We start from the raw sequence: 23807 nt of genomic DNA on the forward strand, positions 1-23807 counted from the left end.
ACAGTCAAAGGTAATCGGATTTTTCATATTTTATTCGTATTTTAAAATCAGTCTTGGTTTGTTTATTGACGTGGGCCTTACTTTCTCAAAAAGGTAACAGGTGTTTAATCGATTTAGCTACTTTGGCTTCATTTTTAACAATTATTTACTTGGTGACCTTTGTAGATTCATTTACGAACAATTATTTGCACTATTATTTTAACTATTGCACCATTTTTTTTCTTTTTTACATTTAAAAGTTATCTAAATTTAAGATAGTAAAAGAATACAAAATATCTAATTCTATAATAACAGAACTTTCTTTGAAAGAAACGCGCTTAAAAGCAGCAGAATTTTCCAAAAGAAAGAATAATTGAAGCAATAAAGAGAAATACAATGGAAATAAAAATAAAAATATGGCCACCGAAGCCGAAGTCTTCAGGGGGTACCAGCTCCGGAAACCATAGAACAAAATCTTTTCTTTTGAGAGAGCGGACAAATGTCAAAATTAGCTCTCTCAGTACCCCGAAGATTTTGTAAAAGTCCAGGAAGAAATACATGAAATCAAATCAAAAGAGAAATTTCAAACAAAATCTTGAGAATATAATACAAAAGTGAAAAAATAAGAACTCGCAGTAAACTGGTCAAACAGCAATTTCACAAACAAACTAAATATAGAAGAAACATTTGAAGTAAAAGAAAACAACGCCCTCTATTAAAATGCGCAGTAGGAAAAAAGGATATTAAAAGGAAAGATTGTGTTACAGATTAATATAATGCTTAACTGGGGCTTCTCAGTCAAGACTTTAATTTCGCCCTGTTAAAAGAAACAATAAACTAGTATCCCTCAATCATTTTCCTAATCAAAAAATTAACATTACAATAATTATAAGGAAAATCATTATTACTCAAATTATTCAAAAAATTATTCACAGCCTCCTGAAAACTTTCAACGTTATTGCAAATTTTTTTAATCCTAAACATTTGCGAAGAAGCCAAATTTTTGAAATTTAATTGCACAAATTAGTATTAAAGTTACAGAAAAAAATAACTTAAAAATTAGGAGCTTGAAATGTTTATTTTACATTTAGTTAGTTTGTGAAATTGCTGTTTGACCAGTTTGCTGTGAGTTTTTATTTTTTTACTTTTGTATTATATTCTCAAGATTTTGTTTGAAATTTCTCTTCTGATTTGATTTTATGTATTTCTTGTATTTCTTCCTGGACTTTTACAAAACCTTCGGGGTACTGAGAAACCTAATTTTGACATTTGTCCGCTCTCTCAATAGAAAAGGTTTTGTTCTATGGCTTCTGGAGCTGGTACCCCCTGAAGACTTCGGCTGCGGTGGCCATATTTTTATTTTTATTTCCATTGCTTTTTTCTTTATTGCTTCAACTAATTTTAAGATTTGATTTGTCAGAAAGTTCATGTTTCTGTCTTCAGAAGAAAAACGTCAGTTTAATTTCTTGCTTATTGTAAAAATCTAAAAACTTAATGTTTTAAACTTTTTAAGACCTACTTATGGTTTACGTGCATTTGCCTCAATTAAGTACGTTGTTATCGTAGTTAATTAGCATTTTTCATTTGTGTATTTTATTGAATTAATTTAGATGTCAATGATCCCGAAGAAATTGAAATTGCCAGACAGATCGTCGAAGCGAACGTTGGCGAAGAAGGCCTACACTTGCTCATCAATAATGCTGGAATTAGTGAAATGCTTCCCATTGATCAAGTGACAATTGAAAATATCGAAAAACATATTAAGACTAACACTATAGCACCACTGATGATTACAACGGTAACTGAGCATTGAAAATTTAACAAGTTTTTTTGTAACTCTGAAACAGCATGCCAGAAAAAAATATTATAATTTTATCTAATCATGAGATTTTCACAAACGTTTAAGGAGCCGCGATGGCTCAGGGGATAGAGTGTTCGCCTTCCAATGAGGCAAACTGGGTTCGAATCCCAGTTGATACGAATTCCGCATCCCGCTTACACCGACCACAGTGCTGTCGTGAAATATCCTCAGTTGTAGACGGATCATGGGTTAGAGTCCCCTTGCCGTCAGGCTAACCGTGGGATGTTCTCGTGGTCTTCCACTGCATGTAACGCAAAGGCGGGTTATCTCCACCAAAAGGCGGGTTATCTCAACACCTCCTAGAATAATGAAGGCCTCAGCACGGATCAAATTAGTAGTCCGATGTGACGAAGTTAACTGCGCAGTTGATGAAAAATAAGAAAGATGTTATTACGTTCGGGTTTCTAAGCTGCGCAGTGGTTGAAAATACGAAATATGTCATTACGTTTGGACTACTAAAGGATATTTATGGTAACCCGTGCAGAGGCCTACTCTTTTCTAGGAGGTGTTGGTTATCTCCACCTCCACTAAGGCAAATTTCTCCTAATACTCGATCCAGGATACGAATGTCTTCTGTATTGGGTTCAAAATTACAAGGCTACAAAGTTGAACATTAGTAGTCGTAAACCCATAAAATTGGGTCGGCTGTTCAACGACGGTTATAAAATAGAATAAAACAAAGCTAAGTTTAAGGGGCCGGGAAAGCTTGGTTGGTAGGGCACTGGGCCCAGGTTCAAATCGTCGGAGTTTAATCCCCTAGTAGTAAATGGTGACTAATGCAAGTTAAATCTGTCGAGTCACAAAGTCCTCCATGTTCCCATAACAAATCATACCTCTGGGGGTACTGACCCAGGAGTTTCCTTGACTTCTGGATTGGTTCTAAATTACAAGGCTACGGTGTTGAACATTAGTAGTTGTAAACCCAAAAGAGGGTCGGCTGTCTGACGAAGGTTATAAAATAAAATATATCAAAAACTAAGTTTAAGAGCCGAGATGGATCAAGGGATAGAGCATTCGCCTTCCAATGAGGTGAACCGGGTTTAAGTCCCAGAGATGGCTGGTCGATGCAAATCCGCATCCGGCCTGAAACAACCACAGTACTGACGTGAAATATCCTCAGTGGTAGACGGTTCATGGGTTAGAGTCCCTTTGCCGTCAGGCTAACAGTAGGAGGCTATCGTGATCTTCTTCTCTATGTAACGCAAATGCTGGTTAGTTCCATCTAAAATGTGTGTGCATAAAACTAAGTGTTTAAACGTAACAAACTTTACAAACGAAATCTGTTGAATTGATATGTTGTAAAATTTAAAATGAGTTATATTTTCAGGTTTTGATTTCTCAAGCACTATTAAATTAATTTCGTTTATATTTTTCTATTTAAAATTACAGACTTTCAAATTATATAAAATTTGTATTCCTCATAGTTCATTACTTTTTTTGACCATTATTACACTGTAAGAAATTCCGGATCAAATTGCGTCAAAAAGTACCGGCACTCAGGCTTCCAGTACTTTCTACCGAGAAATCCACTTTTACTGTAATATTTTACGGAATAAAATGTCCGATACATCGTAATTTTTACAGTAATATTTACTGAAGAAATCACTGAATCACTCTAATTAAATAAATATTACTGTTAAAATTAAGATATAAAGTTTTACAGTAAACATGGATTTTACGGATGCTGCACTCCAAGTGTCGTACTTTCTACCGTATTTTGATCCGAAATTTTTACTATGTAAATAAAATAATAAGCTATTATTAAAACAATTATATTAGTATAAACAGGTTTTCAAGTGTGTTCAAAATTTTTTTGATTCACTTGAAAAATTCCCGAGACATTTAGCTATCTATCAATAAAATTTTAAAAATATGCAATAACATGCGAAACTATTAGGAATGCACGCATTAATAACACGCAAAAAGAGACATTAGCATTAAGCGGTCCAAAGCTTTGACCATTTCAGTCAGGAAAACTGAAATAATTGGTCCAAATTTTCCAAATTGCGGCTACTCTCCATATTTTGTTTGTCAAGTATAAAAAAAATGTTGAGATAAAATAAGGCGTCCAATTTTACAATTAAATAAAACTCTTTATCATTATTTAATTAACATATTTCTCAAGATAATATAATTAACATATTTCTCAAGATTATAAGATCTCATTGTTTTAATCATTTTGATTGTTTCTTGGTTTGCTGGCTGGGATTCTAGGCATCACCGATAATAGAACCTCAGCCATAACTACTGTGCTTAAAGCGGCTGAATCAAATATTTTTGAAACGTATAACTTGATACACTTCATTATTTTCGCTCATAATAAATACATTTTCCTCGTAAGTGAATTCAAAATTTGTATTGAAATCAATTATCAGTTAAAATTATTGGCTAGCAAAATAATGATTTTTGTGTCGAAAATTGACATTTTCGCAGGTTTCACTGACTACGATGCGGCCATATTAGGTACTTATTTGCTATAACGTTATAAATCTTTAGTTTTAAAATGTTATTATTCAAAATCTCTTAAAATTTCCTCTCCAAAAATTAGGATTTTTTAAAGAATTTTTTTTAGACTAATTTTGAACACATTTTAAAATGCATTGTTTTGGCTTGCCGGATTTTAGCCAAACCAAACCGGAAAAAAAAGTTTTTCTTCTTCTTTTTTTAATTTTACTTTTAAATCAATTAAGAAAGACCGGCTGAAAGGAAAATATCCATCTTTTATTAGAACTAATATATTTCAAAAACTGTAATAGTGTAAAAGGTATATAAAATTGAGAATTAATTACTATATTGATGTTATAGTATGTTCGGAACAATATGGAGTCGCAATTTTGTACTTTCGAAGCAGCTTGACTACAATTAGAAATCAATTCAGAATTAAAACATGATGAAATAAGTTTAGAAGAATTTCAGACAAAATATATAGCACATAAAATAAGTTATTAAAATTAATAACATTTTATCTATTCATGGAATAAATACACTTTCGATATCGTAAAATTAATATCATAACATATTTTATATGTGTTATTTCACTGAAAATTAATTAGTCCTTAATAAAATTAATTTAGGTACGTATATGTTAATTTTAAGTAATAAAACATTAAAAATTTCATGAAGACCGGCTTTATTAAATGAAAGCTGTCTTTGGAATAAAAACTAGCCGGCCTGTCTTTTTTGCAACCCTCATATCATAACGTGGGAAATTCTAGGGTGTAGCTTTTGCCCCGATTTCGAAGTTAACCTCACTATTGCCAAAATATGTTATAAAGAACATCTCATTTTTTGAAGAGTTATTTTTAGCAATTTAAACTATGTGCAAGTTAAACTAAGCAATGAGACATAATTTCAGCTAAATCTACTCTATGTTTAATTCAAATTAGAATTTTATGAATATTAAGGCAACTTACTTAAAAAATGTAAGAATTCTTTACAACAAATTATATACTGTCGCATATTATTCGAAACGGAAATTTTTTTAACACTTCAGGTGATGCGCCCATTGTTAGAGAAATCAGCTTTTCAAGAAGACGGCCATAGAGCTGCGATCCTCAACATTTCTTCCACATTGGGAAGTATAGAATTGACGGGAACAACATTGTACAGTTGGGTTGATCCCATGGTACCAGCTTACAAAATGAGCAAGGTAAAAAAAAAAAAAATCAATATTTTACTGTATATTAATTAGATATATTCTACACTTGGAAAACTCGTTTTAAATTTATTTCTAAACAATTAAATGATTATGTTCATTACTTGTGTAGATATCTTTTCAATTGAAATTTGCTCTGATTACGCAACATTACACAAAGATTTGTTTTAATTTTTCTTTTTCTTTTAAGTATGAGACACAAATATTCATTTAACTTCTTATTCTCATTGCTGCTATATCTATATATCACTAACAAACACGCTCTGTGCTGTATACACTGTAAAAAAAAAATTTGTCAAAATAGCTCCAAAGCAAGTTATAGTCCAATTTGAAAACCCCAGGTTTTCAAAATTGAAACAGCATATACTCGGTTTCAAGCAAAATGCATGTGGAGGGAGAAATATGTGAGAAAGATGATCGCTGGTTGCCAGTAGGGATTCGAACCAGGGAACTTCCTGTTCGTAGCCATAGTTACACACTCCAGTCCAACATGAATAAGGAAGCTTGGCCGAAGCAATGCCGCATAATGACATTTCATTCGCTTAAAAATTTTTAAAATATAGCGTAATAAGAAAAAAGCGAAATTAAAACTAACTTAGCTATTGGGGCCATTTTTTCCAGACTGCAATTCTTTGCACCATCGAAATGGATAATTAGTGTCCAAGTTTCTTGTGCTGCGAAAAATATTACTGTTTTCCACTTTAATAAACGTTGGTCTCATTTAGTCGAAAATTTCTGCATTCTTTTTTTAATATGACATTTTTTATTATTATTTTCCACGTAACTTAAGTAGTTTACAAAACAGCTAAAAAAAAAGTTGGTGTCTATTTCAGGCTGCTCTGAACATGGCGATGAGAGTTAGTTCAATAGCTCTAAAGGAGAAAGGCATTCTGGTCGTCATGATGTGCCCTGGCTGGGTCAAGACAGATTTAGGCAACAAAGAAAAAGCCGAGTTAACACCAGAAGAAAGCATATCGGCTATGATCAAAACTATCGGAGAGTTGAACGCAGATCACCATGGAACTTTCATAGACAGATTCGGAAAACCCATACCATTTTGAATAAGTCACTTCACAAAATAATGAACAATTAGGTACCAAGAGTGCTGAGACATAGGATTTATGAAGTTTTTATACAATAAAATCATCATTGCTTTAGTCTGTCTGATAATTTTTTTTATTGACGGCCATTAAGGCAGAGGGGGTGCTAGTGTTCTTGTTTTCCAGTGGCGCCATCTATGGCCAAGAATTCGACTTCTGCCATACCCACGCGTCACACCCGCTTAAAAGACGGACACATTCATGCATCCATTCATTCATCCACAGATCGTAATTTTGACCTGAACCAGCGGACGATCAATCTCCAGTTCAGTATCTCCAGAATAATTTGTTATGAGAACAGAGGATTTTGTGACCCGACAGATTTAACGTGCACCAGTCAGCTTTTACTACACGGGAATTCCTCGGTCAGCTGGATTGGAACTCCCGTTCTCACGAATGAGAGTCCAGCGCCCTACCAACCACGCAATCCCGGCCCAATTTTTAGATTTATAAAACTATTTGTTACATGATGCACTGATGCCATGCATTAATATACAGGATGTTCCGTGAACATCAACTTTAATTCATATTCGTAGAATTTTCGCCTAAAATAAAGTCAAAAAGTTATGCTCCAATTGTTAGTATTTACTCAATGAAAAAAAAAACTTTGATTGTCTTATAAATAGAGAGATTTTGCATAGCGTTTGTCTTATGTTAAACTTCCCGCTTTTTATCACTTAGGGACTCTGTGATTTGTAGGAAATTTTCACGCATGCACTGCGATGCTCAAATAAATTACCTTTCGACTCCTCTCTATTTCATTTCGGAAAACAAACTTGGTTAAATGTTTTGGTAGCGTTTTTAATTTTTCCTCGCTTAAATATTAGTTTGCAACCCTTATTGTTCATACATTATGACTTAATTTTAAATCATGCATATTATGGCCGGTTATAACGGAACACTCCGTACATTTCATTCTCACAATAGACAGAAATTAGTGGTATTTCAATAAAAAGTATGTATTGCAATTATTTATAAAAAGTACGGACTTATAAAACCGAACACAATTTAGTGATCAAACGATTTATAAATAACGCATTTTTTTTCTATATTCAAATTTGAACGTATTTTTCTGTTGAAGGAAGTAAAATAGGTTTTCTTTTTTGAATCACAAATCACTCTACACTACTAAACAAAAACTTTCAAAATTGTAACTTTTGTTTATTATTTCACTTTTGATTTTGTGTCCAACTTAAGTCACTTTTGGGTAGCCTCCTGTCCTGTTGCCTAATACAATATAAAATATGTTATTTTAGTTTTAATGTTTTATGAAAGCAGAGTTTTCTTAGGAATCAGGTGGTGTATAATAATCTCACTTTGAATAAAAAATGCAGTTTTTTTTTATAATTATTACTTACAATAATGCCATATTTTTCTTACAAATTTTCTTTCAATATGTAGGAATCTGTTTTGTCTGTTTCGAATTCAAAAATGAGTTATTGGTCATTTTTGCAGCTTTTTAAAATAGTAACTTCTTATAAAACATCTCTTTTACATTTTATTTAATCATATTTTTATCATAATGTTAATGTTGATAACAGCCTATATTTATCAAGATTACTTTATCATTACCAGCTAACCTATTAAATATGCAAAAATTTTGTCTGTTTCGTTTTGGTGGTGCAATTTTATAATTTGAATATAATTTCAAAGAACAGCAGAACAATCGCCAAATGAGCGATAACGAACATCAGTTGGAAGCTTCCCTTTAAGAAACTTAAAAGCCCAATATTATAAATTTAATAAGATTTCTCATTACAATTATAATTTAACTATTAAAATGTAATCATAAAACTGCATATAAAATATCATGAAAATATATACATCATAGAGTTATGCTAAAGCCATTGGAATTTGTTTATCAAAAGTTTTAGACTCTAGCGACGGCATTTTCCTTCTATTAGGAACAAAATATGCTAAATTATCAACTTCTTATTAATGAAAATATTGCTTTCGAAAAACTGAAACTTTATGACAACTTTCTTTCGATTTATTATTATTATTGCAATAAATACGATTCGATTAAATTCTTCATTCTATGCCTGTTTACATTTTTAAAATTATTCATATTTTCCATGAATGTTAAAAAGTGGCGAGAAAATTTTTTTAGTTCAGCTATTATCTTTGAAACTGAAATTTCATATCCTGATTTACAGCTAACAGAGTAGCATTTGCTATTTTCTAAACTAAAAAATTATTTATAAAAAAGAAGAAAAAAATTCAGCCTAATTGGAGAGTGGTTGCATTTAAGGTACCTTCTTTGTTTGTGTTAGGATTTATTGCATTATGTAATTTTATTGTTGCCTCAACTTAGTCCTTACAATCCAAGGAAATTAAAAAGAGATAGAGAGAGAGAGACACTGCGTTCATGACCAAATTACCCAACCTGACGCTACAGCTTTAACATACGATGATTTTATCCAACACCTCCTAGAATAATGAAGGCCTCAGCACGGATCAAATTAGTAGTCCGATGTGACGAAGTTAACTGCGCAGTTGATGAAAAATAAGAAAGATGTTATTACGTTCGGGTTTCTAAGCTGCGCAGTGGTTGAAAATACGAAATATGTCATTACGTTTGGACTACTAAAGGATATTTATGGTAACCCGTGCAGAGGCCTACTCTTTTCTAGGAGGTGTTGTTTTATCCCTAAAAAAAACCTTCCAAGTATATTTTTGTTTTGATAAATCAGGAAAGATAAAAAGGATAACGAAAATTATTTTAATTACATGAAATTAATTTATCTTAAAATAGACATATGAAATACATTTTCTCATAATCTATCCCTGTAGGTTTTTGCTAGTTGTGATTGTATGGACATATCAATTCTTTTAATAGAAGAAAGATCATAAAGAATAAAGAAACTTACGGCACCATTTTTAATTTTGAAAAAGAGCTGTCTTCATTTTTCTGGACAGCTTCGACTCCAGATATTTTTATCAAAATTCCAAAAAGATTATTTTATTGTTAGTGCAATAAATAGAAACCTTTCATATCAAAAAGCAACATTGATAAAGTTTCGATTTAATAAAGATCAATAAGTAAAATTTAAAAAAAATTAAAAGAATAAAAAAAGAATCTTCAGTTGGCGACATTTTATCTATCTTGGCATAACAATAAATATTGAAATTTCCTATCAGGAATTATCTTAAAACTGGAAAATCATTTACTGTTGCAGATAAAGTAACGTAGCACAAAGGAAATATTAAAATATTACTCCAAAATAATTCTGTGTTTATATAATTACTGACCTTCGGCTTGCGAACGATTGCTCCAAGGTTAAAAACACAGATGATAAAACGCCTATATCATTCGACGAGTGTTCAGTTGAACTGTTCCTCTTGAATTGAAACGAGCTTCGGAAGAATTAAGTTTTTTTAAAATGAAATTTAAGAATATTTTTATAACTGGCGCCAATAGAGGTATTGGCTATGAATTTGCTCGGCAATTCGTATCCAGCAGTGATCCACCACATGTTATTTTTGCCACCTATCGGAGTGCCAATTCGCTGCAGGTAATTTTTTTTAATTATCGTTTTCTTCTAATTTGTCGGAAATACAAACACATTATATTCATACTTTTTAAAAGAAATGTAAATAAACTAGCTTTCAAATTTTCGCCACTTACATCTTTTTCTGCATAACTATTTATCCCGCAAAAAGAATTTATAGTAGGATATTTTATTTTTTAAATCATTAAAATTGTTAAATAGAAAATGATATCAAAAATGCGCTATTTATAAAATCGTTCGTAAAATATGCGTTCGTAAAACATGTAATTAATAAAATCGTTTTGTATTTTTCTTCAAATTTAAATATTATTCTTTTAATAAATTGAACACGTAAAGTAAATCACTATCACAGTAAATTCTTAAAGGAAAATAATCTTACGTCAGCCATTTAAAAATAGCGTTAAACACTGAAACTTATTTTTACACATTAACTATAGAAAAAATAATCAAAAATAAATCTGACTGTATTTTAATTCTGTGCGAGACAAACTTTTAGAGCGTATTTTGTTTTTTGCAGAAATCCTCGAACCTAATGATGTAAAAGGGGCGTAAAAGTGACTATGACTCAGAATGGAATAATTGTTTTTTAGAAATTTAAGCATAAACTTGTAATATATGCTACTATTTTGATAATATATATTTCAAAGACCTCATTGAATCTTAAAATTTGGTTTGTTTAACAATATTTAAAAGAAAAAAGGCATTTTTATAAAATTTGCGCACTTAGTATAAGAAAAAAATGGGTGATAAGCTATTAAAATAAATAAATACTTTGCTGATTAAATTACTTTTTAAAAAATAATAAAAAAAAGAGAACGGAAAGAAATAGAATCGTTACAAAGATTTTTAAGAGATAGTCAGCTTTATTAAACTTCTTAAAAAAATTATGAATTCGAGGAAATTTAAATGTTTTGTTCCATAACATTTTGTTGCATGCCGATTGGTGAATAAAAAGTGTTGTTGAAAAAGGACACAGAATTCCATTATTCTAAACCGAATTACCACATCCATTTATTCTAAACCGAAACACTTCTTGAACAGAAGCAAGTTTAGTTTTAAATAAGTTTAGTTTACACCCATATTTTTAATATTGAGTGCTTCAATTTCTAAGAAAAATTCATTATTATGTAAATCATATGAATCAGTTTGTTAAAATGTTGAATACTTTATTTTTTTATCAGGAACTAAAAGACTTACAAGAGGCATCCAAGAAAACTAAAGTTGTCTTAATTAAAATGGGTAGGTGTTCTTTTATAAAAAAATATTCTTTATTTCTAGGATGTGCTGTATTGTTCATTTTATGATTCATTGCAAACATCATAGAAGTTATATGTAAGAAAGGAGATCATATATTTAAAAATAAAAATTTCTCTTTTAGCATATTATTTTCTTTCTAGTATTTAACAATTTTTTTTTATTTTACATGAAAAGTGCGTTCTAGTTTATAGAATCCACAAATTTTTGCTCACTTCAGTAGTTATTTCGCGCTATTTTTTTAATTACTAAGTGCAAAGAAAATCAGCTGTTTATAATTAATATTTTTTCTGATCCTCCTGAAAAGACTTATTTGATACATTCAGTTTGAAACATAGCATTATATTTTAAATTTTTACTGTTGAGGTTCAAGCGTTTCGGCTTAAAATATTCTTTGACGGAAAATTGTTCATACATCATCATTTTGATCCGATTTTATGGTTGGAGACCTATGTATTAGGATGTAGTTTTGATCATCTGTTTAAAAATTACATATATATATATATATATTTTTGTTATATATATATATATTGATATTTTTTGTTATTTCATTTAACAGTAATGAAAATGGAATTTTTGTCTCCTCAATTGCAAGATTTTCGATGACAAAATCTAAATTGTGATACAAATGAACCGATTTATAGCACAATCAGGAATAGTATACTTCAGAGATAACAATCTAAAAATGCATCTTTTTACTAAAAACAGTTTCACAATTGTACTTGAGGTTACATTTAAACAATTTACTTCAAGTTTTGATATATTTCATTTAAAATAACATTCCGAAATTTTAAAAAGTTTTTTACCACTCAACTTAAAAATTAAATGTTTCACTGCGAAATTATTTGATTCGAGCAATTTCTCGAAAAGCAAAACTAACATTAATAGGGCTCCACATTTTCAATAAGACTTTTTTTTTCTTGAAATTATTTACAATCTTAATATTACGGCTAATCCTTTGAGAATCACCGGTTCTGATTTTAAAACTTAATTAGCAGATAGCACTGCTTAACCAACATGCATAAAGTGAGGTTTTTGACCAGTAATATTGTATTTTGGTATTTTAATTTCGATTATCAAATTATAAGTTATTCAGCTAAGAAGGTTTATTTTCTTTTTTGCTCACAACTTATTGTAATCTGACGCTATATTTACCGGACAAAAAACAAGTCACCCCTAGAGCAGTTATAAAAATCATAATTTAATAAAGGTAAGGTGAGAAAAAGTATGTCAAAACTATAAGAATATGGTAACATTTACCGTATTTCTGGCTCTATATGAATGCCAAAAAACTCGGTAATTTATACCAAAGCGTTTTGGTAATGATTTTAGTAAAATTAACAATAAAATAGGGTTTTATAATAAGTGATAAAATTTGGCAAACGTGGTAAAATGTGGTAATTCTATCATGATACCTTAGCCTTAGAGCATGCAAGAAACCATTTATTCTGTTAAATTTGCTTTTCAGTTTTGTATTTTTTACTTTTTGTAATTTTTACTATTTGTAAGAACTATCATTTCGAGAACTAGGATTTCCGGTAAACCGTTACCATATGAACAGAGAAATTACTAAGCGAAAGATCCAACTATCGTATATTTCGGTTTCATCAAAAAAAAAAAAAAAAAAAAAAAAGGCATTATCATATAGTACGGTAATTTTACCAGAACTTTTTTCACCGAGTTGATCTGTGAAGGTGTTATTCTGCTCACTGAGGTGACCACTAGTATAAACTAATACACTGTAAAAAATTTCGAATCGAATTACAGCATAAAGTACCGACACTTTGAGAGCATCATCCATAAAATCCATTTTACTGTAATTATACCGTAAATTTACAGTAATATTTATTTTACTAGAATGATTCAGTGAATTTACTGTAATTATTAATCTAAAAATTACGGTATATCAGATTTTTGATTCCGTAACATACTCTGGTAAAAATGAATTTTACCGTGAAAAGTACCGGTACTTTTTACCACAATTTGATCTAAAATTTTTCACAGTGTATGTTTGTTTTATCATTCTGGATGAGCAGGTATTATCTTTCACTTACCTCTTCATGATGAAGTATGCTATTGATACCTCTATGTTTCAAGATGATAACAGCTAAGTTAATCAAACTTGAAGATAAGGCGATTGAATGTATAAAGCTTAATCAAACTTTTTCATCTCGTGGCAAAATCAACAACATCCCATAGAAAATCTGTGGATACGTTAAAACAGTGGGAAAAAAAATATTTTGTTTTTCTTTTTTTTTTCTCTAGTCCGAATTGGTAAATTTGAGTGATCAGATCCTCAGCCAGCGATATAAACTGGAGGCGCCATAAATGTAGTTCCTTGTGAATTGGTGTGTGCACTACCTAATCAAATTTAGGTGCTCCTGAGGCGGAGTTACTTAATGCTTTTTTTTTTTTTAATTTCTCCAGGGAATTTTTTGCCCGGTGATCTTATCCCTGTACTAAAATATATTTAAAAAAGTAGTGCGTGGAGTCCCTCCGCGTGGAAGCAGTTAAATTTCGCAACCTGCGACGTTAATTGTAGAAGAATCAGCAGTCGTAGAAGGATCACTAGTTCTATTCAACGACTCTTTTTTCTGCTCCGCTCGCTTCCGTGCTCTGTAATCACGGTAATATTGTGCATTTTTCCCTCGAGGACCTCTTGAACCATCGTGGTTGCCTCATCATCTCGCCCTGGAAAATGTATTTGTATTAATAATGTATGTGAATGCGTTATAATATAATTTCAAAAGAGAAAACCTAACAATCAATTGATATTCACAAGAGACGTGCCTTGACATAACCTTAAATCCGTCGCATTGTCCGTGGGATTGTTTTCACTCATTTTTTACAATTGTTATCCACTAAATTTGAAAATAAAAAATACTACCCTATTAAATTATATGTGTATCAAAACAAACTAAAAAGAATATTTATAGAAAAACAATACTTTTATGACTTTTATTATTTTTATGCTAGTGAGAACCAAAACAATATGGAAATGAATAAGGGAAAACTGGATCCTACCACGTGATTTCTCGGCCATTAAAAATGTAGCGTTAAACGTTTAACGCAACATTGTTGGAAGTCGCATAAGAAGTATAACTTCAATAAATAAATAAATAAATTTGAACCTTATTAAATCTTTCTCCCCAAAACATACAGATGTCACTGATCCAGAAGAAATAGAAGTTGCTAGACAGATCGTTGAAACAAACGTTGGGGATGAAGGCCTTGATCTACTCATCAATAATGCTGGCATTTGTGAAGTTACTCCCTACGACGGAATCACCGTTGAAAGCTTGGAAAAACATTTCAAAACAAATGCTGTAGCTCCTTTATTGATTACAAAGGTAAATTTTATTATTCGTTCGTAAAATTTACAAAATTAACACTTTAATGCTTCATTATTATATTTGTACTAAGGGACCCTGAGGGTCATTTTAACAAAATGTCGCAACAAAATGTTCCTTGTTGACAGCACTTACTAAATTTAATATAACACTGTTATGTTTGATAACCTCTATTTTATTTTTCCGCAGTGTACTGATCGTAAGACACGGTTACCAGTCAGTAGGTAATCGAAGTCAAGGACGAGAGGTATTGCTTTTAGCAACGGAGTTCTTAAGCCACAGAGGCTCGCACCTCCGATATAATAATTGATTGGGGAAAACAATATTTGGGGATGTTAAATCAAATAATTTCACCGAAGTCAAGCATTACAGGTGAGTGGGTATGTGGCCGCTTTGATCAACTGCGAAGGGTCCGAAATTGCACGGTATCGGTTCTTGTTGAACTGTTCTGCAGTAAAGTGTTTAACTTCGTGGACATCGTCGGGCTACCAGAGCAGGGGATTGATCCCCTCTGCAGCGGATCAAAATTATGATGGTATATCATCTGATCAACCTCAGGGATGTTTCCCAGATCGTCGCCAATCGGCCATATTAGAGCCGTGATGGCTCAGGGATAGAGCGTTCGCCTTCGAATGAGGTGATCCGGGGTGGAATCCCAGCAATGGCTGGTCGATACGAATTCTGCACCCGGCTCGCACGGACCACATTGTTGACGTAAAATATCCTCATTGGTAGACGGATCATGGGTAAGAGTCCCCTTGTCTTCAGGCTAACCGTGGAGTTTTTCGAGTTTTTCCTCTCCATCCCACGCAAATATGGGAAGTCTTCCACGAATTTCTCCCGCTACTTGATCTAGGAGTTCACTTGTCTTCTGGATTATGTTCAAAATTACAAGGCTAAGAGATTAAACATTTGTAGTCGTAAACTCAAAATTCGGTTTGGCTGTTCACCGACTGTTATAAAATAAAATATTCCATATAATAATTCTAGTGCGACGTAAATAAAATACTACTATTACTTCTAAGGGTCTCTGTCCCCTGCACGCTTCGCTCACATCCCTTGATTGCTCTGTAATCAGTTTTTTGTTTCACTATAAACAAATTGTTACATTAAAATTAAAAGCAGTTCACCAGAAAGATCTCAAAATGTTTTATTGTATTAACACAGGTTTAGTTTCTAAAATTTAGTTACAAAATCTTTCAAGATAAAATTTAAACTCAATCTTTTTGCTCGGTTATTAGTGAAATTTCATGTATAATTTTGTTTTTTAAATTCCTATTTGATTGTTTGTTACGATCAAAATTTGTTAAATGTTTTTAGCTAAAGAGTATATTTAATAATAGTGCAAAAAGGTTAACTCTAATTCCTGAATATGCTTTCCAATTTTGTATTCATTATTTTAAATGTTTATATTGACTTATTACGATTTAATATGAAACTTATTATATAAGCAAATATAGTTTATTTTCTATCTAATAATTGTAAAAAAAATTAATAAGTTCGATACAGTTTTATGAAATAATGCGTAATTATAGGATTTCTTTGCAATAAAGGGATATTACTTTAATTTGGAGTAATAATCAAAATCAAAAACCTAAAATAACAGTGAATAACATCAAAAAAGATTTGTAAATAAGTATTTCAGGCAAATAACTTTTTAATAGCTACTATAATATTCACATAAATAGTAGTAGAAAAATAGGAATTATTAATCCATATTTTGTTTAAATGTCAACCTTAGTGGGATATTTATTGATTTTTCATAATTTAAAGACAAAAAGAAATCGATACAAATAAAAAAAAAACTAAAGAATGTGGAAAGCATAGCATTATTTATAAAGTTCCATTACAAATGCCCTTATGTTTTTAGAATCCTTGTTAAAAGAGCATATACACTACGAGTTGAAAATTAATATTTAAGCTAGGAAAAAACAAAAACTATATCGAAATCGAAAGAATCACTATTAACATGGGCGAGACTAAAATAACATCAAAATATATCAGTGTGAGGGCACAGAGTAGAGTTGAAAACTGGTTACTGGAAATACCTTCAATTTGCAAAGGACAATCAAACACGTTATTATTTTTTATAGAGTTTTTGATTTTTCCTCGCCTAAATATTAATTTGGAATTCCAACATTGTATGCTTTTTCTCTTATTTTCCGACAAAAAAAGGTACATGAAGGGCAGCAATTATGGTACACTCTATAAACTGGTAAGAAATAAAAGAAGTAAAATAGAAAACCGTAAATAAGAGAAGGAGAAAAAAAAAGTGTAGTTAATCCTCTGTCAATGGAAGCAGTCACTGTAAGAAGGAATTAAAGTACTGCAGAAATAAAATTTTAAATTTCAATACCGATTTAGAATTTGGCTGAATTTGAAGTCAAACAATATTGGAGCATGGGTGTATAAATTTCTGTTAATACTTATTTGCTGCTACAACTCCTTGCACTATATGCGTATTATATTCAATAAAGAATCATCTACATTTCTCATTCTATGTAGCGAAATAGATGCAGCAACTTATTTCATATATAAAAAAAACATAAAAATGCTTTATTTTGTATTAAAAAATAGCCGAATTTAATTGTTTCGATGTGTGTGAAACAAAATACTAACTACTTTAGAAGATTCTCAAATTTTTTACTTATTGTTTTGCATTACAGATTTTTAAAAATTTTGCAACATGTAATCAAATGTTATACTTAAATAAATATGTCTTACAAGCATCTTTAAAATTAATTTTAATTTTTAGGCATTGACTCCGCTACTGGAAAAAGCAGCTGTTCAACAAAATGGTTATAAAGCGGCAGTTCTCAATATTTCTGCAGCTCTTGGAAGCATGGGATTGACGGGAACTATTCCCTTTGAAGTCAATGTCTCTACCTACAAGATAAGCAAGGTTCAGAAATTCATTCATAATATTTTTTATAGTAGAAGAATTTATTTATTCATTGAAAGCTTACGTCGCAGTGCTCGCTATCTAAAAATAGTTTTCGAGGCAAAGTTTGGAAATTTACTTATATATTTTACACTAGAAGAACATATATATATTTATTGAAAGCGTACGTCGCAGTGCTCACTATCTAAAAATAGTTTTCCAAGCAAAGTTTGGAAATTTATTTATATTTCTTTATATTAGAAGAATTTATTTATTTATTGAAAGCATACGTCGCAGTGCTCACTAAAATCGAAAACTATTTAAAAATAGTTTTCGAAGCAAAGTTTGAAAATTTATTTATCTTTTTTATATTAGAAAAATTTAATTATTTATTGAAAGCATATGTCGCAGTGTTCACTGTCTAAAAATAGTTTTCGAAGCAAAGTTTAGAAATTTGTTTATATTTTTTATATTAGAAGAATTTATTTATTTATTGAATGCATACGGCACACTTCTCACTATCGGAAAATAGTATATACACACTTAATTATAAAATTAGAATTCGATCTACACAGCATGCGCTTTTTAAATTAGCTCAAAGGAAAACGTAACGAAATTCAAATTTCGAAAATTATTCATTATTTAAATACTGAAGTTGAGTTGTAATAAATAAGTGAACACGTGCTATAAATTCAAGGATGTCAGAATTTAAAAATGTCGACGATAAAAAAGATGACAAAAATTTCCTTGAGAAAAAAGGAGAAGGTTTATTTTGAAAGAAAAAGTCTGAACTTAATGGTAGAACAGAAATTAAAAAAAAAGGGAAAAAAATGAAATTGAAGCACATTTTGTTTTAACACAATAAGCTTCAAAGTACAGAAATATATATATATACATATGCAAATATAAAGAAAAAACGCGTCTAAAAAATTCATAATTAGATATCTAGTTAATATTTGCAAATGTAATCATTAGGCTTCATGCTAAATGAGTTAAAAATTCGTTTAATATATTATTTAAAAACTGATTAAAGTGTTAGGATTGGAGGAGAATTTGAAGAATTAGAATGTTTTAATATAGTTTCGCTGTGCATTCGGTTTGGACACTATTAAAGTTTATAAGTGATACAAGATAACTTTAAAAGGTGACTAAGTTGATCATCAAATGTGGCTAGCACATGCATAGAGTTTGACTGTTTATGACGCCGGTGTACTCAGTCTACGAACACTAACTTAAAAAAAATATTAGAGATCACTAGAATTGTATAAACATTTTCTTCTAAACGTCCCATTCTTTTGTAACCCCCACTTTGGACAAATGGAGATGAAGTATATTTATTTAGAATGAACTAACTGTATGCTGTAGAGATCGCTAAACCATCGATCGAACTAAAGAGCTACTAGTAGCTCGCAATGACATTTTCGGTAGATAGTACCACGCTCAGTTTCTACACTGTGTGAATGTAAGATTAAATATAAGAGAGATTTTTTTCTTTTTTATGTTGCTGGTTATTTGGTTGGTGGCTCACATTTAAAAACTGTATTAGCTATCAAAATCGGCTATAGGTGGCGTATAGCAGAACTTTTTACCTATGGCAACATCAGGCATGCTTCCAACATTATCATCTGGTTAGTCATAGGAGTTGAAAGTACGTTAGTTTATGACCTGATTTTCAAATCGATTAAAAAATTTTAAGCTTGGGAACTATTTGGAATTGAAAACTTCCTAAAACGTAACGCTTAAGGTAAGCATCGTGAAAATTTTAAAATAAATTTTTGACAATCTAAATGCGAAAAATATTATGGAAGGGGGAAACATCGTAATACATTCCCATGTAACTGAGCAGTGGAAAAGAGGGACATGAAACTGATCTTCTTCCTAGATGGCGTCGTATTCGAGTGTTATGATCGAGAATGGTAGTTCAGTAAATTGGCATTTACTGATCTATGCTCACAGTTGCTATTGTGATAATTGACTTTAAATCTGACATTTTCCAATTATGCATCAGTAATATGTATTCTTAATTATAGTTGAATTAAAATTTAAAAGGTGGAAAAAAAAGAGCTTGCAGTAATCCCACATTCTTATATTCTTTCCAGGCTGCTTTCAATATGGCAATGAGAGTCAGTTCTTTGCCCTTAAAGGAGAAAGGTATTCTCATAGTGATTATGTGTCCTGGCTGGGTCAAGACTGACATGGGCAACAGAGATATGGCAGAATTAACGCCAGAAGAAAGCATTTCAGCCATGATCAAAACAATTGAAAGTGTGACTGAAAAGGATCACGGAACTTTTGTTGACAGATTTGGAAAAACAATACCGTTTTAAAAAAATCATCATCTGTAACTGAAGATAATTTAATTGATGTCAGTTGAAGGCAAACTGACTTAAGAGAGTAAATTTTTCTGCTTCGAGTAGTACTCTTGATAAAATATTTCGAATGCCTGTAGTTCTTTCTTTCCCTTTTTTCATGAAACTTTTGATCTAATCGGATTTACACGTAATAAAACTCAATCTTAATGGTTTGAGGGGATGACCTTAAGTATGTTAATTTATAAGCGCAGACGATATAGGTTACGAAATCAGAGACAAATATATACTTCCTCTGAATAAATAGTTTTTCCGTCGGATTTCTGACCCTCAAAATGTATGGTTCCGATAGTTTGATCAGAAGAGCTGTCCAAAATTTGAACTCCTTAACACATAGATTTTTTGGAAAAAAAACCGGCCAAAAAATAAAAATTTTTTTATGTAAAAAAATTTATTCCGCTCCTGGTTCAACTTTTCTTTTGGTGGACAATTTTGATATACTGCGCTTTTGTTCCATGAAAAAATGCTATATATTATTCTTGGATAAATAAGTGTTATAGCTTACAATCCCATGTAAATGATAAATATCCATAAAACAATTTTTTTCCTTAGTTTTCACACTGTTATTTTCAATTTATTCGAGTGTGAAAAATTATAGCAGCATAAAATACAACGCCGCTCGAATTATCTCGAGTGTGCACAGTTATTTGGCCTGTTTAGCGAGCTCGAATTAACTCGAGCACACAAGTTAAGGGGTTAGTGATAATTTAACTTTTTGCGTATTTCGTAAATTCTCAAAATTGGAATTTTTAAAAATTTCTCGATCTATGGCGAAATACGCAAAAAGTAAAATTAACAAAAAGAGGTCTAACTTTTGGACCGCTCTCCTGATCAAACTATTGGGACCATATGTCCTAGATTCGATCCTACTCTCTATATTTTAGGGGTCAAAAATTCCAATTCTTAAAAACAAAGGTATATTAAGTACGTGTTTGTGTCCAATTTCATAACCCAAAATACCGTCAGCAATAACTAATTAGCATATTTGAGGTCACCCCCTGAAATTAAGTTTGAGTCTTAGTACGCGAAATTCTGATTAGATCGAAAGCGGTTCTGGGTGTTTCGTTTATTTTATTTATTTATTTATTGTTTTTTTGCGCCCCATATGGAAAAAACTAAACAGTAGGGCCGGAACGATCGTTATTCCGGATAACTGATTTTTCCGGATTTCTGAATCGATACAAAAAGCAGTTTTTTTATTGTTAAACCCAACTAAAAAAACAAAAATAGTTGGAAATAATCTTAAAAAGAAGAAAAAACGATGAAGTAATACACTAATGATTATTTTAAAAAATGATGGTAAGGTTGAAGTGAGTACGAAATGCGGGTTTCTCTTAAAGCATATTTATTTCATGAACACAAACATCAATATAACATAAACTAAATTAAACATTATGGGTCGTCCTGCGACCAAGCTAGCTAGTGAAAAAGTTGAAAAGGTAAGTGGCTGTTCTTCCTCTGAAGGACAGAATATATATCGCTAGGATCACAGGGTTGCTTTTACCTGAAGATCTTAAATCGCCAAGCTGGCGGTAAGACTGGTGAGAGTGGCGAGCACCGCACACTCCCCCCGCAGTGTATCACTTACTATACTTTTTTGGAAAACGCACAGTTCTTCCAAACCTATTTTTGGTCTCCCGCATTACAGGAGTACACGGTATTTCAAACTTTAGAGTCTTAGTTATTTCGGAAGGTTGTAATAATTCACTTTCAATGAAGGCAGGTTTCACACGATCTATGGAGATTGTCGACTTCCGACCTCTAATATCAACTTCAAAAGTTTTATCAGTTCTCTGAATCACTTTAAAAGGTCCATCGTAAGGGGCTTGCAAGGGTTTCTTCACAGCATCATTCCTAATGAAGACGTGACTACATTCTTTTAAGGCTGGATGCACAAACACTGACTTTGTAAAGTGGCTGGAAGCTGGAGATGGTCTGATAGTAGAGAAATGTTTCTTTAAATCCTCGACTAGTTGAATTGGGGACGAGTCCATTGTTGTTGAGTCAAAAAATTCTCCTGGAAGACGAAGTGTTGTCCCGTACACGAGCTCTGCTGATGATGACTGTAGATCTTCCTTATATGCTGCTCGAAAACCCAACAGGATAGCTGGTAAGGCGTCTGACCAATGGTCTGTACTGTAGGCCTTGAGTGCAGCTTTCAAGGGTCGGTGCAATTGTTCTATCATCCCATTACTTTGAGGATGGTAAGGTGAGGATCGAACTCTTTTGATGCCCAGAAGTTGTGCTAGCGCTTTGAAGAGTCTACTTTCGAACTGGCGACCCTGGTCGGTCGTTATCACTGAAGGTGATCCAAAGCGAGCAATCCAGGTCTTAAGGAAAGCTTCCGCTACTGTCTCCGCTGTAATGTCAGGAATTGGAACAGCTTCCACCCATCTAGTGTATCTGTCGATCATTGTCAAGCAGTATGAAAATCCTTTAGATGGTGGTAATGGGCCAACGATATCAAGATGTATATGGTCAAAGCGTTTGGACTGTATTGGAAAATTAAAAATAGGCGATTTAGTATGCCTTATTATTTTAGATTTCTGGCATGGAATGCAGTGTCTAGACCACACATTACAATCTCTATTCAAATTAGGCCAAATAAATCTATTACTAATCAATTTATTAGTTGCTTTTATTCCTGGGTGTGATAAGTTATGAATAGTATCAAATATTTGTTTACGAAATTGTTTTGGAATAAAAGGTCTAACGTTTGTAGTAGAAATATCACAATATAAAATAGTGTTCGAATCTGGCATATTTACTTTTTTTAAATCCAAACTTTGAGAATTTTTGATTAAATAGTTCAATTCTTTGTCATTTTCCTGAGCTTTTGCAATTTCGCTGTAATCTATAGGATTTGGCATATTTATAGATGCTATTCTTGATAACGCATCTGCAGTTATATTGTCAGAACCATTTAGGTGTCTTAGATCTGTTGTAAACTGCGATATAAAATCTAATTGACGAGCTTGACGTGGTGAAAATTTATCTAACTTTTGCTTAAATGCATAGGTGAGTGGTTTGTGATCTGTGAACAAAACGAAATTTCGTGCTTCGAGCATATACCTGAATTGTTTGATTGAAGCGTATGCAGCAAGCAACTCCCTATCATATGCGCTATAGCGTTTTTCAGTTTCGGATAACTTGCGCGAAAAAAATGCTAACGGCTGAAGATGTTCATTTTCTGTTTGAAATAATGCTCCCCCAATAGCAAAATCCGAGGCATCTACTTGCAGTACTAAATTTGCATCGGGGTTAGGATGAGCCAGCAGCGTAGCGTTCGCTAAAAGAGTTTTGCAGTTTTGGAATTCGCTTAATGCTTGTTCTGACCAGTTAATCATACGATTATCATTGCGCTTTGAGCCTTTTAAAAAATCGTTTAAGTGAGTTTGGTTATGAGCTGCGCGAGGTAGAAAACGACGAAAAAAATTTAGAAGTCCGAGAAATCTTCTCAATTCCTTAATTGATTTTGGTTGTGGGTAATTTAAAATAGGGTCTACTTTATTGGGTAATGGTTTGGTGCCATCCTTAGTTATTAAGTGGCCTAAAAATGAAATTTCTGGCACACCAAACAGACATTTTGATACATTTACCGTTAAACCGTATTCATTTAATTTTTGAAACACGGTTTGAACATGCATTTTATGCTGTTCTTCTGATTCACTAAAAATAAGGATATCATCCAGGTAAACATAGCAAAAAGGCAATTCTCCCAGAATTTCATTCATGAACCTCTGAAAAGTTTGCGCGGCTCCACATAGACCGAAATTTAAAAAAGGAAACTCAAAAAGCCCAAAAGGCGTACACACAGCAGTTTTTTGTATGTCATCTGGGTGTACT

General features: G+C 31.9%; 2 protein-coding genes across 2 annotated transcripts in view; both read left to right on the forward strand.

The window, feature by feature from the left end:
* The window catches only part of LOC107447040 (uncharacterized), a 9974-nt gene extending 3322 nt beyond the window's left edge, over positions 1–6652 (forward strand). Inside the window, exons 3-5 of the mRNA XM_043050931.3 lie at positions 1590–1777; positions 5334–5489; positions 6329–6652. Of these exons, the coding sequence (XP_042906865.1) occupies positions 1590–1777; positions 5334–5489; positions 6329–6556 (572 nt within the window). The 3' untranslated portion in view covers positions 6557–6652. The remainder of the gene's footprint in view (positions 1–1589; positions 1778–5333; positions 5490–6328) is intronic.
* A 3280-nt stretch (positions 6653–9932) lies between these two features.
* Positions 9933–20036, forward strand: LOC122268287 (uncharacterized). Its single transcript, XM_043050933.3, has 5 exons — positions 9933–10110; positions 11289–11346; positions 14524–14711; positions 17467–17613; positions 19692–20036. The coding sequence occupies exons 1-5, from the start codon at positions 9979–9981 to the stop codon at positions 19917–19919; spliced, it is 753 nt and encodes a 250-aa protein (XP_042906867.2). The 5' UTR covers positions 9933–9978; the 3' UTR covers positions 19920–20036.
* The last annotated feature ends 3771 nt before the right edge of the window (positions 20037–23807 follow it).

This window comes from Parasteatoda tepidariorum, chromosome 9, assembly GCF_982258835.1.
Source record: "Parasteatoda tepidariorum strain Cologne lab strain chromosome 9, Ptep-v5.0, whole genome shotgun sequence".
Lineage (NCBI taxonomy): Eukaryota > Metazoa > Arthropoda > Arachnida > Araneae > Theridiidae > Parasteatoda > Parasteatoda tepidariorum.

Coding starts and splice junctions, on each gene's coding strand:
- LOC122268287 (XM_043050933.3), top strand. CDS start 9,979: ATGAAATTTAAGAATATTTTTATAACTGGCGCCAATAGAGGTATTGGC. Junction 11,347..14,523: donor AGTTGTCTTAATTAAAATGG/GTAGGTGTTCTT, acceptor CAAAACATACAG/ATGTCACTGATCCAGAAGAA. Junction 17,614..19,691: donor CTACCTACAAGATAAGCAAG/GTTCAGAAATTC, acceptor TATTCTTTCCAG/GCTGCTTTCAATATGGCAAT.